Source organism: Oreochromis niloticus, linkage group LG4 (genome assembly GCF_001858045.2).
Source record: "Oreochromis niloticus isolate F11D_XX linkage group LG4, O_niloticus_UMD_NMBU, whole genome shotgun sequence".
NCBI lineage: Eukaryota > Metazoa > Chordata > Actinopteri > Cichliformes > Cichlidae > Oreochromis > Oreochromis niloticus.
The window spans coordinates 30,150,866-30,166,010 of NC_031969.2; the positions used below are offsets into that span (position 1 = coordinate 30,150,866).

The following is a 15,145-nucleotide window of genomic DNA, read 5'->3' on the forward strand; positions in this document are numbered from 1 at the left end:
CTCTGGAAATGGAAGGAAGGTGAGTGTTATTAACCCTCTGTGGTCCACGGACACGCTGCACCTCCAAATCACATGACTATGTTAAGCTGACATAGCAACAAGCTGCAGCCACGCTGAGTCTCTGTTTCAGCCCAGATTGAAAGTTCGGACTTCAAAGTTTTTAAATTTTAATTACAGGCCAGTAAATCCAGAGTTATCATAATATATATAAGCCATGCTTTTTTCTAAATACTGTCGTCACGTTTTTGTGTGCTGTGTGTTTTAAGCGTTTTCTAAGGACAGCGCGAAATGATTTCAGAAATGTGATTTCAGATCAGTAATACTAATGCAGTATGTTAGTGAAAAAAACAACTAAATTCAGTTGAGCTGAAAAGAATGATACCAAACAAGGCAAGGGGGAAAAATAAAATGAAACAATTTGAGGGTGAAATACAAACGTAAACTCAAAAGGAGTCAAAAATGGGCAGTTGTATTTCAGACCTCAGAGATCCAACAAATTATGAAAAATTAGGTTTAAATTTTTGTTCATGACAGTGCAGATTTCTGACATTTTGTGTAATATAAGCTGTAACAATGTGATTGTTTTCTAACAAAAAAACAGTGAAACTTAAGTTAGACTTGTGTTTGTAAATGAACCGCCTCATGTTGTGTAGCTTTCTGGATTTTATACTTATTGGGCTCCATATTTATTTATCAAACAGGCTATACAGTACATAAGATCAAAACTCACATGTTTTATGTAACTAAAGTGTGTAATTATGTGGGCTACAGACAATAATTAAGTTATAGACTATATTTATATGAAAAACGTGTATACTTACTGCATTTGAATTATTTTAACCATATGTAACCACCTGCATATGTGTTTGGGGGAAAAAAGGCTTTAATTTTGCCACCCCATTTGATTTCTCTGCCACCCTCATGCTACCCTAAGAAAATTTCTCTAGATCCGCCCCTGCCCACAAGTTGGTAAAGATCAAAACAGAAATAAAAATAATAGGAAAAAAATCCACAACTGCTAGATATAACCTTAAAGGGCTTCTGCTATACTAAGTTACAGGTACATATGTTTTCTTGAACTCTGCTACAGTAGCGGTGCATTATTCAGAGTCAAAAATCAACCCTTGTGTATTTTATACTGGGCGTTGTCACATTCTCTTGGTCGAAACAAGTTGTAGCGCCACTCCCTTTACCAACTTTCTTCTGTTTGAACAGTAGAAAGTGGGTAAAGGCTACAGCAGCTGGGTGGAGCTTCTTTGCTTCTGTGTGCCTGAGATAAACATATTCCCTTACAGTTAATATTCTACAGAGCCAAGAGTGGAAACACTGAAACTCTGGAGTGTTTGGAGCTGTCTACAGCCGAGGCTCACATGGCTGTATACACAGCTTCAAATGAAATTTCGACCATGTTTGAATTCAAATACTCGCCATTGTATGCATTTATATATTTTAGAATATACTGACAAGCACTATAGTTTCCCTATAGAGGTTTTATATTGTGGTGTTCACAACACAGTGACAAGGAGAAAGAACAACAGCCGACTTCTTCTGCGTCAGCTGCTTATGAATTGGCCCTTTGATTATCTGGATTCACATGGTTATCAGCTGATATGAGTGGAGTCATTGTGTTGATTCAGTCTTAGAGTGCGACCTTTGTGAGCGTCGAGTAGCGCAGGGCTGTTTTTATTGTCGCAGCAAAGCAGACATGATGATGAACAGGCAGAGGAAGCTGCTGAATTTGCCCAGGAGCACAAGCACACACAGGTACAGACTGAATATACGTGTGCTGAGAGAGTTCGGGGGCATCTTCTCGGTCATGTTTTCTTTGGTTTCATATTTCTACATCTATTCTTTCTTTGTTTTGTCTCTTTGTTTCCTTCTGTTCTTATAGCTGCTTTTAGCTTCTTTCTCCCTGCAGGAGTTTTGTATCTCTCTCTGTGATCATGGGTTTTGTATGTCTTTGTGCTCATTTCACACTAACATTTTGGATGTTTTATCTTTTTCTAGGAAATTCTGGTAGGCCTTGGGTTGGTACGTCTTTTCAGTTATCTAACTATAAATAATAATGATTATGCTAACCAGTACTGGACATGGAGATGGACAGGGGCATGCCCAGAGGAGGGCGTGAAATATAATTGGTTCCTAGTTGTGCCCTCTCAAGGAATGCTTTTGGGCTGCAGTACTGCTAAATGTGCAGTGTCCAGTGCCCACTGGATGACAGCATAGATAGAATCATATTGAAATTTAATGAGTACATTTAGTTAGGTTATTTTACTGAACTACAGATTTAACGTACTTCAGTATTCTGCATCTACTTCTCTAAAATTTGGATGCAAATGTTATACTTTATACCCCATTCCATTTAATTTAAAGCTGTAGCTAGTAATTTATTATTTGCACATTTGAAAGTAAAAAATCTAATAATTAATTATGATGTATATAAGTAGTATTTACATTAATGAATCCAATATTAAGGAGGATTATGGCTTTTACTCACCCACTTCTTTCAGCACTTTGCAAAACAGTGCTGTTCACATGTATCATAACACTATTTGTGGGAGTGTAAAGGGCCGCATGAGCTCAGAAATCATGACCAGTGTTTGACATACCGGTTTCTTTCTCTAGATGTTAAATATTTGTGTTGTTCTTCACCCCGCAGGATGTGGTAGGATGGGTTAGTTTCGATTATGCATGTACATCCGTCTCCCCCGTACTTTGAGGTGGTGTGTTCGAGTTCATTGGGAAGGCAAACGTGGATTTGACAAAAAAACAACAACAACAACAACAAAAAAACCCAGCATCGGATAAATACTTGGCTGAGAATCGGGACATTTTCAGGAAAACACGGTGTACATTAAATACTGTATCATAAAATTCTTTACAATTTAAGGGGGAACATGTTTGTTGTGTTTTTCATTAAGAAGTCAAAAGTCCTTTCAGTCACCACTTTTTCTTTCCCGATAACACTTGAAGGCAGCATCAGGAAACCAGTTGATCAAGACGAGCAAGTTGTTGTTGTTGCCTGAACGTCGCTACTAAACTTTTTCACCCTCCTTAACAAACAAAAGTCAGCTGACTGTCGATGATCCACCGTGCTACACAAACAGGTGTGGCTCATAATGTGGAGAAAGAAAAACGAAACTTAACATTTGTGACCGGGCAGTTTAATTACTGAGTGGTCATGCAGTTATTTCAGCAGGCCCACTCGAGGCGTGGTATTGGGAGCTTGTTAATTTCTACAACAGCTGGACTGCGGGCTTCAGATCCATCCTGTTGTTTCCTTTGCGCAGATAAAGGTGAGACCTCCGCGAGGACCTGAACACAACACACAGAGAAGAGGAAGATGTCTGAGGCAAGGTAAGGCGGCTCATGGTGCACGGAAAACTTTTAGAGTGCATGTAGTGAAATACATATATGTACTGATTAAGTGACAAACTAGAACAAAACACGGAAGAAATGATTTTAAAGACACACCCAGCGACTTTAAAAGAATCGTTGGAGGAACAGGACCACTTTAGTTTTACGTATTTGCTCTTTCACTTTAATCAGCTGCAGTTCCGGTTACATCCAAGTTTTTATGTTAGATTTAATTTTAAAAACTTGTGATGGGACTGGTGGTTTTTACACGAAAATGTGTCTCTTTGTTAGCAGTTAGACTTTTAGCCTTTTCATATTTTAATCTTTTAAACCTAAAAAAATGTACAAATATGCAATGTCCCCTCCCCAAAACCATATCTTTGCTTTTTTCTTTCTTTTCATCATAATGACTCCTTACATAAACGTTTGGAGGGGCTATAGAAAAACTTTATACAGAAATGTATTAAAGGACAAAGTCTCTGGTTAAGTCATAAACACTGCAACTGTAACAGACATCTCAGTAATACATGAGCACTGTTGCATTAATATTAACTATCTGATAATGAATGTACTGCTAATTAATATTCCAGGTGTTTTGCTACTGCTATAACCATTGAGGCCTAATCAAAATACCTCTAGGGCAAAATGACTTAGTCACATTAATGTTACCTGCTTATGCATGTCTGAAGTCGTGCTTTATAATAAATAATAAAAGTCCCATGAGCACAGGACTTGGGTGACAATATTCAAGTTTTCAGATTTTGAATAAATTTGAAAATGATGAAGCACAATATACACAATACACACCCAACGAAGAAGAAGAAGAGCTATATCTTCTGTTGGTGTACAGCAACAGCACCAGGACAAAACAGAGGAAATACATAAAAAAGAAAAAAACACAGAATTGCAGTACACCATTTTATTAAAACCTGTCCTAATAACTCCATCTACTGACCCACAGCCCTTTGTAATTTGGCGCCATCTAGTGGTTATATTATAAAAAAGCAGCTAAGAAGGTTAAAGCTGAGATAATGCTGAATAGTGATTTCTGCAAAAGACATTTTAACATGTACTTGTTAAAGCACAGTAGTGTGTGATTTATAACATTAAAGGTGGTTCCATGATATTCAGCAGTAACAGTGGCAGAGCACACAGCTGTATTTATTCAGTTTGATATTAGTAATTGTGCTTCTCCTGTGAAAAGGCCTGTTATGTGAGAAGATTAGCCTGTTTGTGACTTCAGTGGCTACTCATCTGTCTCTACATTATGATTTTTTTCTATGTGTGTGTGTGTATCTATATATATATATATATATATATATATATATATATATATATATATATATATATATATATATATATATATATATATATATATATATATATATATATAACACCCAGCACGCCCCTGCGGGCAGTTTATCCTTCAAGCTCGGGTCCTCTACCAGAGGCCTGGGAGCTTGAGGGTCCTGCGCAGTATCTTAGCTGTTCCCAGGACTGCGCTCTTCTGGACAGAGATCTCCAATGTTGTTCCCGGGATCTGCTGGAGCCACTCGCCTAGCTTGGGAGTCACCGCACCTAGTGCTCCGATTACCACGGGGACCACCGTTACCTTCACCCTCCACATCCTCTCGAGCTCTTCTCTGGGCCCTTGGTATTTCTCCAGCTTCTCGTGTTCCTTCTTCCTGATATTGCTGTCATTCGGAACCGCTACATCGATCACTACAGCCGTCTTCTTCTGTTTGTCTACCACCACTATGTCCGGTTGGTTAGCCACCACCATTTTGTCCGTCTGCATCTGGAAGTCCCACAGGATCTTAGCTCGGTCATTCTCCATCACCCTTGGGGGCATCTCCCATTTTGACCTTGGGACTTCCAGGTTATACTCGGCACAGATGTTCCTGTACACTATGCCGGCCACTTGGTTATGGCGCTCCATGTATGCCTTGCCTGCTAGCATCTTGCACCCTGCTGTTATGTGCTGGATTGTCTCAGGGGCATCTTTACACAGCCTGCACCTGGGGTCTTGCCTGGTGTGATAGACCCCAGCCTCTATGGATCTTGTACTCAGAGCTTGTTCTTGTGCTGCCATGATTAGTGCCTCTGTGCTGTCTTTCAGTCCAGCTTTGTCCAGCCACTGGTAGGATTTCTGTATATCAGCCACCTCCTCTATCTGCCGGTGGTACATACCGTGCAGGGGCCTGTCCTTCCATGATGGTTCCTCGCCTTCCTCCTCTTTCTTGGGTTTCTGCTGCCTGAGGTATTCACTGAGCACACTGTCAGTTGGGGCCATCTTCGTGATGTATTCGTGGATGTTTCTTGTCTCATCCTGGACTGTGGTGCTGACACTCACCAGTCCCCAGCCCCCTTCCTTCCGCTTAGCGTACAACCTCAGGGTGCTAGACTTGGGGGGAAACCCTCCATGCATGGTAAGGAGCTTTCTTGTCTCGATGTCAGTGGCTTCTATCTCCTCCTTTGGCCAGCCTATTACCCCAGCAGGGTACCTGATCACGGGCAGGGCGTAGGTGTTGATGGCCCGGATCTTGTTCTTACCGTTCAGCTGACTCCTCAGGACTTGCCTGACCCTCTGCAGGTACTTGGTGGTTGCAGCTTTCCTAGCGGCCTCTTCATGGTTCCCATTCGCCTGTGGGATCCCCAGGTACTTGTAACTGTCCTCTATGTCTGCAATGTTGCCTTATGGTAGTTCAATCCCCTCAGTTCTGACTACCTTCCCTCTCTTTGTTACCATCCGACTACACTTCTCCAGCCCGAATGACATTCCAGTGTCATTGCTGTATAGCCTGGTAGTGTGTATCAGTGAATCGATGTCTCGTTCACTCTTGGCATACAGCTTGATGTCATCCATGTACAGGAGGTGGCTGACAACCGCTCCGTTCCGTAGTCGGTATCCGTAGCCAGTCTTGTTAATGATCTCACTGAGGGGGTTCGGTAACCCTGGCGGAAGGGGTTACATGAATAGGATGAGGGACATACACATATATATATATGTATATATATATATGTATATATATATATATATATATATATATATATATATATATATATATATATATATATATATATATATATATATATATATATACACACACACACACACACACACACACACACACACACACACACACACACACACACACACACACACACACACACACACACACACATATATGTGTGTGTGTGTGTATCTTTATTGAAAAACAGTAAAGCAGTTGCTTACTTTATAAGTAAAATACAAAATAAGGACTTTCAGGCCTTTGTTGGTACAAAACCAGTTTGTGTATCTGAGCCAACAAAAGTCCACAACCAGGAGACTCTTTGTTAATCAAACAATGACAAACCCTTGCAGAGGTTTCGCTGCATGTTATTTAAATCTCTGTAATATTAGTGCATCTTTAGAATACAAACAAGAACTTGAACCTTAGAGACAATATAACAAACCCCAACAGTGTAATGGTATACCTACCGAAAGGCGTTCACAAAGCCTTCAAGTACTAAAATTACAAAACAAACATAGAAGATGTAATTTTGTTTTAAAAGGGTAGTGAAAAGATTTTAATGATGAATACAGGATAATCCAGACAGGAGTGTTGGGAGGACTGCCTCATACAGCCGATCTGTGTCAAGTTCAATAAGGAGCCGAGCTACTCATTCTGCTAAAGCCTCTTTCTTCTATTTATTTATGTTTTTAAGCCATTTCCTCAAAGGGTACATTAATACCAAATCTACATTTTTACCATCAGTCTTAAAAAGGAGTGAGAATGTCTTTTGGTGCCAGTAAGTGTGACACTTGTTGTCATCTTTTGCTTTCCCCTGGGCACTGCTGTCACTTCAAAAAATGAATCTTTGCTTCAAACTGACTATGAAGAAAGTCTATATGATTATAAGATAAGATAAGATAACCTTTATTAGTCCCACACGTGGGAAATTTGTTGGAATTAAATTATTTTGGATCCTGCGTCAAATCAACAGTGAGACGTCTGTGTAGGCTCTCATTCATCCAGGTCATGGTAGTGGAAGGATTTTGGAAACAAAGTGGCCGGACTTGACTGGATGTGATGATGTCTCACCAAACTCTTTAGTACACAATGAAACTTGCGCATGACTACCCTGTAATTTTATGATGCTCTATTGTGTATATAATGTGTACAGTATCTGAGACATCAATATATGTATTTAATGCCTGAGTATCAGGCACATCAACTTATACATAACGTCTCCCATCTTACACAAAACACACTGTGTTTTGTAGCTTGCTCCTTATTTGCACAAAATGTATGCCCCGGCTAATTTATACAAATCAGTCACATCTGGTGTGATGAACTTTCACCACTATTGGTTTGAGATAAAGGAACTTGGGCAGACAGCCCACATCTGTTCATCCAATCAGGCATAGCTCAGTATTGTACAGGTGTAACCGAGAACCTCTCCAGCTAAATCCTTAGTTGTCAGTTTCTATCAGCTCAGCCATCAAGCGTCCAAAAATGGAAATAATTTGACCAAACGCCACTGTGGACGTGTAAATGTATTGATGGTTAGTTTGTAACTGTAGCTGATAAAGCCATTTTCAATGCTAAGTTACCAAGTGCTACATAAGCTCAGGGATAAATTCATTGACAATATGCACTGAAAACCAGTATTTTGCTTCATTCGATAGGCAGCTATTTAATAGGCTTGCAGGCAAGATCATGTTAGCCCAAGATCAAACAAAAATTCTTCCACGAATTGACTTTTTGGTAGAAAACCTCTAGAATTAGCTATTGTGTACAAAGTGCTACCCATTTAGTACTACTAGCAAAATAAAATCTGAAGCTGAATCATTTTTGCGTTTGTGTTGGACTCTGTGCTGTGCTGGGTCATTTTGTGGACATGAGTGATTTGTGGATTCACACTTTGCTAATCTAATATTAGCAAACTGAAGCTGAACTCTAGGGGAGGTGGGCAGTGAGGCTCAACACTTTGAGATAAAAATGTCACATTAAATTGCTGTGAGTGAAAGTTGAGGCAGGTCTTATAATATTTGGGTTACACTCTAGTCCATTCAAACATAAAAAAAGTGTTTAAACTGTTAAAGTTGTTCTGTAGTGCACTTTATACTGAGCTCTGCGACCGAGCTGTCATGTACAAGTTTTGTTTGAATTCTCCTAGAAACCTCACAAACAGATGATGCTTTGTGTTGCAGGAAAGAGCTACAGGAGGCCTTGTGCCGCTACACCACAGACACCCTCACCTACATCCACACAGTGAGAGCATTCTGTGAGATGTTCTCTAAATGGATGCTCGGGAGAGACACCGAGGTAGAAATGATGAGGGATATCAAAGATAGACTTGAAGCACTTGACCTAAACATCAACCATGTTACTAAATCAGAGGAAAAAGGTAAAGCCTTTGTGGAGTATATGAAGAGCAAGGTAACTGTGAATGTAGACAGCAAGCGTGCAGAGCTGGAGAATGAGCTGGTTGAAGTGTTGAGGGACACTGCAAGTGGCCTGGAGAGTCTCAGCAGCTTCCTGGATGCGGTGGAGAAGCTGGCAGTGACCTCGCTGCATGTGTTCACGGAGAACCAGGTGTTACACCTTCCAGAAGGGATCAGTCCTGAGTATGTTCAGGTTGTCATCATGGCTGCACGAGTGATCTGTCCTCTGCTGCTGGAGTTTAAAAGAGACGACAACGTCTTCTTCCTTCCCAAACTCCAGAATATGGAAGTGCTGGCATATCAGCTGGACAGATACATACAGACCTCCAAGACAATCTGTGAGAAGTTGGACAAAAGGTAAACGAATAAATGATATACAAAATATTAAGTAATTTTTCACATTAAGTATCATCTATTGTATAAATTAAGTTGACCTGCGTTCTTCACAGCTGCTTCAGTGACTTTGGTCTGAAGATGGCTGTAGAAACTGTGGTTGATCTTGATGTGGATTTGTCTGAGGATGACATACAGAGAATGCTTGATCACGTAAATCAGCTTGATGAGATCAGGTAAGTTTTTCTGTTGCCAAATATGTGTCAGCGCAGAGCTTGTTTTTTTTAATCTCAGGGGTCAAATACTGCTGGTGTCCTACAGGCCTGCATAAGATGTCCTTTGATGTTGGTGCTGTGATGTAGACATTGCCGCTGCAGTGAGACCGGTTTCACTCCTAGTGCATCAGGGGTCTTGAACTCCAGGCCTCGAGGGCCGGTGTCCTGCAGGTTTTAGATCTCACCCTGGGCCAACACACCTGAATCAAATGGTTAGTTCACTACCAGGCCTCCGAAGAACTTCAAGACAAGTTGAGGAGATAATTTAGCCATTTAAATCAGCTGTGTTGGATCAAGGACGCATCTAAAACCTGCAGGACACTGCCTCTCGAGGCCTGGAGTTCGAGACCCCTGATAAACATGCTTGGTCTGGACACTACACTATACAAAAAAATGATGTAGAAAATACAAAATTTTGCTCTACAAGTGCCTGATATTGACTTACGAGGACATTATACTGCCACTGCTCTGTCAAAATTTAAAACTAATGTCCTCATATGTGGATCTCATTTTTCTCAGAAACAAAAATCAGGTAAAAGAAATCTGGTAATTCTTTGTTTTTACCTTCATCAAGTCCCAATCAGCCCAAATAGCTAAGAGAAATTAAAAATGCATGACTTGAAAGAGTTCAGGTTGTAGGAGGTTAAAGTCTTGTTAATGGGCTGCAGGGAGGACTTATATCCCTGCAACCAAAAAAATGTTTTGCAGGACACATGATATGTTTTTGTTGGTCATGTAACCATAAAAACTAAACATAAATATTGTTAATATTGCAATAACATGCTGACATTTAAAAATCTGTCACCCCACTAATTCTTTTTAAATTTCTTCTCTCAGGATGAACGAGCAGTTCCGAATGGTGTTCTTGTTCCAGGAGGAACCGTGCCATGGGTTCATTAGTGAGTTCGACAAGCGACAGCCCACCATGCTGCAGTTTCTAAAGGAGCTGGAGGAGACAGCTGTTCAGTTAGACAGAATGAATATGGGGGCAAAGATTTCCAGTGTGGCAGGCAGCTCCGTGGGGGCAGTTGGAGGTGTGCTGTCCATTGTTGGTTTGGCATTAATTCCTTTCACAGCAGGAGTTTCTCTAGCTTTGACAATGACTGGAGTCGGGCTGGGAATCACCAGTGGAGTCAACAGTGCTGTGACCACTGCAACAGAGGTTGGAGTAAATGCTACACAACGAAAGAAAGCCTCTGAAGTCTTCAAGAACTTTATGGAGGATGTACAGAGTCTCCAGAGTTGTCTGGAGGAGGTGACCAGTCAAACCATCGCCAAACTGGACGCACTTGACATAAATATGGTTGTGGGAGTTGGCAAGATTGCAGCTAACGCTGGTACTATTGGAAAGGGTATTGATGCACTTGTTGATGCCGCTTCTGCTGTTAAGGTGTTACAAACTGAAGAGCTGCTCATGAGTGCTGGGAAAGTCGTGGCTCAAGAAGGACAAGCATTACGTAATGCACCCAGGGTGGCCTCAGATATCCCAGATATTGGTCAGGCAGCAGCCAAAGGGACCCTTGCACTGTCCAAGTCAGCAAGAGCAGGTCTCATTGCAGTCAATGCTCTCTTCCTCGGCATGGATATTTTCTTCATCTGTAAAGACAGCATCAGTCTGGCTAAAGGCAGCGAGACTGAAGTCTCACAATTCATCAGAGCACGAGCTGCACTTTGGAGTTCAGAGATTGACTCATGGCAGAAGATGCATGACTCTCTGAATGAAGGTTTGCCAACATCAGAAAAAAAGAAGGCTGTCCTGGAGACTCCAATTTATCTGGAGATGGAGGTGAAGAAACAGAGTGAAGCAGAAAGGGTAGAACCATCTGCTGAATGATAAAAAACTCCAATGAAACAGTTCGACTCATGCTAACTGAAACTATGATCAAATCATAGAGCTGTTTTATGTGGAAAATGTTTGAAAGCAATCCTCAGACTGTAGGTCTTTTCAGTAACACCATGCAGCGAGGCATCCTCATGCTGTAATTACATTAATTGCCAATAAGCCAACTGAAAACAATGTATATTCTAGAGTTGTGATTACTGCAATATAAAGTATCAGAGAAAATATCTATCAATAAAAATTTGGTTAATATATTTAACCCGTACATAATTTTGCTGAATATTTTATTTGCACAGTCAAATATAAAACCTTATTAATAACATTATTTAATCAAGTATGCAATAAAATAAAAAAATAATTACTTCCAGATATAGATTTTTTTTTTCTGTAATATAGTTCTGTTATTACACAGTAATTACATGAAGTCCTGGTGCATAGATTTTACAGCAGATGAAATATTCTTGTACCAGTCTGACCAGTCTGCTGTGTGTGTACTGCACTGGTAATTTAACAGCAACACTAATCACATGTAATGATCATAATGTAAATGTAGTCTGTTTCTTTTTGTATAAATACTTGTATCCTTAAATTTTCCCTCTGTTGATATATAAAGTTTTAACTTATCCAATGAAATGTGTTAATATCCAGAATTGTTTTAGTGAATATAATTAAAAAGCTATGCCTGTGGTTGATGATAGGCAGCAGATACGAGATGAAAACTCTAAAACAAAAAACAAAAGAAAAAAATAGATGTTGTAGTTTTTCTTGTTTGAGAATCAATATTTTACATAAAATTAGAATTTAAATTGTTGTCAGAAATTTTAGTCAGACTCTCTGGTAATGTGATAAACATGGATACCTTTTCCAGTGGCCTCTTAGACATTTGCAAGCTTCACTTATAAAACATGTCACAGTTTCAAAGGCAAATATATGATGATGATGATAAAATCTTCCTGATGAAGCAAACTTCCCACAACTGTGATGCTCTTAATTTTATTGCTACAGTATTAAACAAGGTCATTGTTGGTATATGTGCATATTGTCCTTAAAGTAAAACAAACAGACAAATAAACGTACAAGTAAAACCTACTTTTAGTCAGTAATTTGATGTGACAGTTGAAAATGTAAATTAACAACAACCAAAAACTCAGCAGTCATTGTTCTGGCTGAGCGTGGTGCTGAGATAAAAGTACAAGGAAAAACAGAGTGAACAGAAAGTGAGTCAAAGAAACAGACATACAAAAGACAGAGGAGGTTATCAGAAGCAGATGTGGTTGTGGTGGGTGAAGAAACTGCTGCAAGATGCTGAAGCAACAATTTCAAGTAATGCAAGTATTGCAATATGTAACAACAACAAATGTTTCTCAGTTGAAAACAAAGATTTCTTTTAAGATTTGAAATAAATCCATAAACTAATATGTTTGCACGCATGCACGGTACTGGTTTGATCCCAGCTGTTGTATCATCAGTAATGCAATAAGTTGCACTATTCCTTCTCTTATGTCAGGTGTTTTAGAGGATAATCAATGTTTCATGTAATTCAGTCAGTCATATCTATTGATATGATAAAGGAACAGGAGCACAAAATGCAAACAGGGATTAGATGATTTACAGTTGGCTGACATCTTTCTGGGAACAACAAGAAGATATTGTTCAGCAGAACTTAGTGATCTGGCTGGAGTGTGTATAGTTATCAGATCATTAAGTTAGTGGGGTGGCAGATTTAAAAACTAACAATAAAATCCTGAAATCAACTCTAAAACGCACAGGAAGCCAGTGCAAAGAAGCCAGTATGAGAGTAATATGGACTTGTATTTGTGTTCCAGTTAATAGTTGAGCTGCAGCATTTTGAACCAACTGCACGTATCTCCAACGTAAAGACTACTGCAATAGTGCAGGAGGGATGAAATGAAGGCATGGATGACCTTTTCAAGATTACCAAAAGACAGAAACTGCTTCACCTTTGCTATTATTGTTAACTGAAAAAAGCAAGCTCTCAGGACAGCATTTATGTGTTTTTTAAAGTTTAAGCCGTTTTCCAGAATGACTCTCAGGTTTCTGGTAGAGGGTCTTGTGTAAGTTTTTGTAGATTTGGTGCCATCTATGCCTGAATCACTTAATGTCAGTTACATTGTTTTGTATTGCTGAATCTACAAAGATTTGAATGAGGTGAGGTGAATCTGCAGCTCAGCTCAGCTCGCTGTAGTTTCCTGTAGGCAGCAGTTTTCAAAGTAAACAACATCAGATTCTGTTTTGTTCTGAACAGGAAGTTTAAAGGAACATATATTTTTTTTCTTAGTGAGTCCAAAGAAACCAAAAGAGGTTAATACTGAGTAGAAATGTAAATTACACTTATCTGTGTTTATTTTATTTTATTTTATTTATTTTTTTGCTGTTGATAATCCAAAGCAATAATAAAAAAGAATCACCCTATCTCTAAGGGCCTCTCCCTTAGAGATAGGGTGAGAAGTTCGGCCATCCGGGAGGGGCTCAGAGTAGAGCCGCTGCTCCTCCACATTGAAAGGAGCCAGTTGAGGTGGTTCGGGCATCTGACAAGGATGCCTCCTGGGCGCCTCCTGGGTGAGGTGTTTCGGGCATGTCCCACCGGGAGGAGGCCCCAGGGCAGACCCAGGACACGCTGGAGAGATTATATCTCTCGGCTGGCCTGGGAACGCCTTGGTGTTCCCCCGGATAAGCTGGAGGAGGTGGCTGGGTAGAGGGAGGTCTGGGCTTCTCTGCTTAGGCTGCTGCCCCCGCGACCTGGCCTCGGATAAAGCGGATGAAGATGGATGGAATCTTAAAAATATAACCACTGTGTACAGGAGTAATTCGATCTCTTTATTTAAAATATAATGGATTAGTGGACTGAAGTGTAGCTTTTAACAGATTTACCTGACATGCAAAAGCTTCCTGGATCAAAACCAGGATGAAACAAATTGTTTGACAAGGTTACCAAATCAAAGAGTTGGATTAAATCAAAGGTGATCAGATCAAATCAAAACATTATGAGGGAAAATCAATTCATATAGGTCACCCCTTGTGGTGCCCATAAGTACTTGTGCTTTGAGTCAGCCAGTGGGACATGTAACCTGCTCCAGCTTGTGTAGATGACTGACTGTGTGATTTGACTGTGCATTTTTTCTTCTCAACATGAAGTTGAAATAAACATAGAGTGAGCAGTCGAGTGAAAATGGTACATTTTATTTCAGCAAACATGAACTAGACTAATTGGTTATTTTCATCTTGCTTTTACTGCAACTGGACTAAGACATGGAGAGGAGTTGATGAGTCTGAGAAAGTGTGTAGTTTCTTTAAGATAGAACATTTAAAAGAATTTGTTCTGTTTTCAGTATCTTGTAGAGATCTGAAAGATGGAAGCGGTGGTGGTTTCATCTGGTGATTAAAAGTGAAAGCAAATCCTGCTACAGTTACCTAATTGAAGTAAAGAAAAAACAAAAAACATCAGAAAAGTTCAAGCACTTTTTCATGTGGAATATTTGAATATTTATTAAAATCTGTGTTTTGAATGTTTATACATTTTTAAATTTGTTTGAGTCAGTGTGTCATCAGATTACAACAGGATGTCAGGGACATGTGAAGACTATTCATGCTTAAGCAGACAGTTTATATAGAGAAAAGGCTGAAGTGAAAGCTGACGACGATGATGCAAACAAATAAATAAACAAACAGTTAATCTACAGTTTTGGTTCAAATATGCACAATAGGAGAATTAGTATCAAGAGTTATAAATTGATCTTACGGAGTGTCTTAATATTGTAACAGAATACCATGCACACGGAGTCTTCTTAATTAATTTGTAATTTATGTTTAGTTAGCACTGCACTACCATCACCATTAATCCAGATTTAAATTTAAGTGTCACTACATACATATAATTTATGGACA

General features: G+C 39.6%; 2 protein-coding genes across 5 annotated transcripts in view; both read left to right on the top strand.

Moving 5' to 3' along the window:
• On the top strand, window positions 1-12,328 carry LOC100710224 (uncharacterized). 4 transcript variants are annotated; one of them, XM_025906419.1, is made up of 5 exons: window positions 1-19; window positions 3,291-3,357; window positions 8,558-9,148; window positions 9,241-9,360; window positions 10,237-12,328. In XM_025906419.1, the coding sequence occupies exons 2-5, from the start codon at window positions 3,344-3,346 to the stop codon at window positions 11,231-11,233; spliced, it is 1,722 nt and encodes a 573-aa protein (XP_025762204.1). In that variant the 5' UTR covers window positions 1-19; window positions 3,291-3,343; the 3' UTR covers window positions 11,234-12,328. The 4 variants fall into 4 exon arrangements, with proteins under 4 accessions (XP_025762204.1, XP_019213200.1, XP_025762203.1 ...); XM_019357655.2 differs by lacking the exon at window positions 1-19 and adding an exon at window positions 1,620-1,764; XM_025906418.1 differs by lacking the exon at window positions 1-19 and adding an exon at window positions 2,975-3,107.
• The window catches only part of LOC109201884 (uncharacterized), a 27,708-nt gene continuing 15,735 nt past the window's right edge, over window positions 3,173-15,145 (top strand). The window contains exon 1 of the mRNA XM_025906421.1: window positions 3,173-3,280. The gene's annotated coding sequence lies outside the window, so the exon portion shown is untranslated. The remainder of the gene's footprint in view (window positions 3,281-15,145) is intronic.

Coding starts and splice junctions, on each gene's coding strand:
- LOC100710224 (XM_025906419.1), top strand. Junction 9,149..9,240: donor TGTGAGAAGTTGGACAAAAG/GTAAACGAATAA, acceptor CGTTCTTCACAG/CTGCTTCAGTGACTTTGGTC. Junction 9,361..10,236: donor AATCAGCTTGATGAGATCAG/GTAAGTTTTTCT, acceptor TTCTTCTCTCAG/GATGAACGAGCAGTTCCGAA.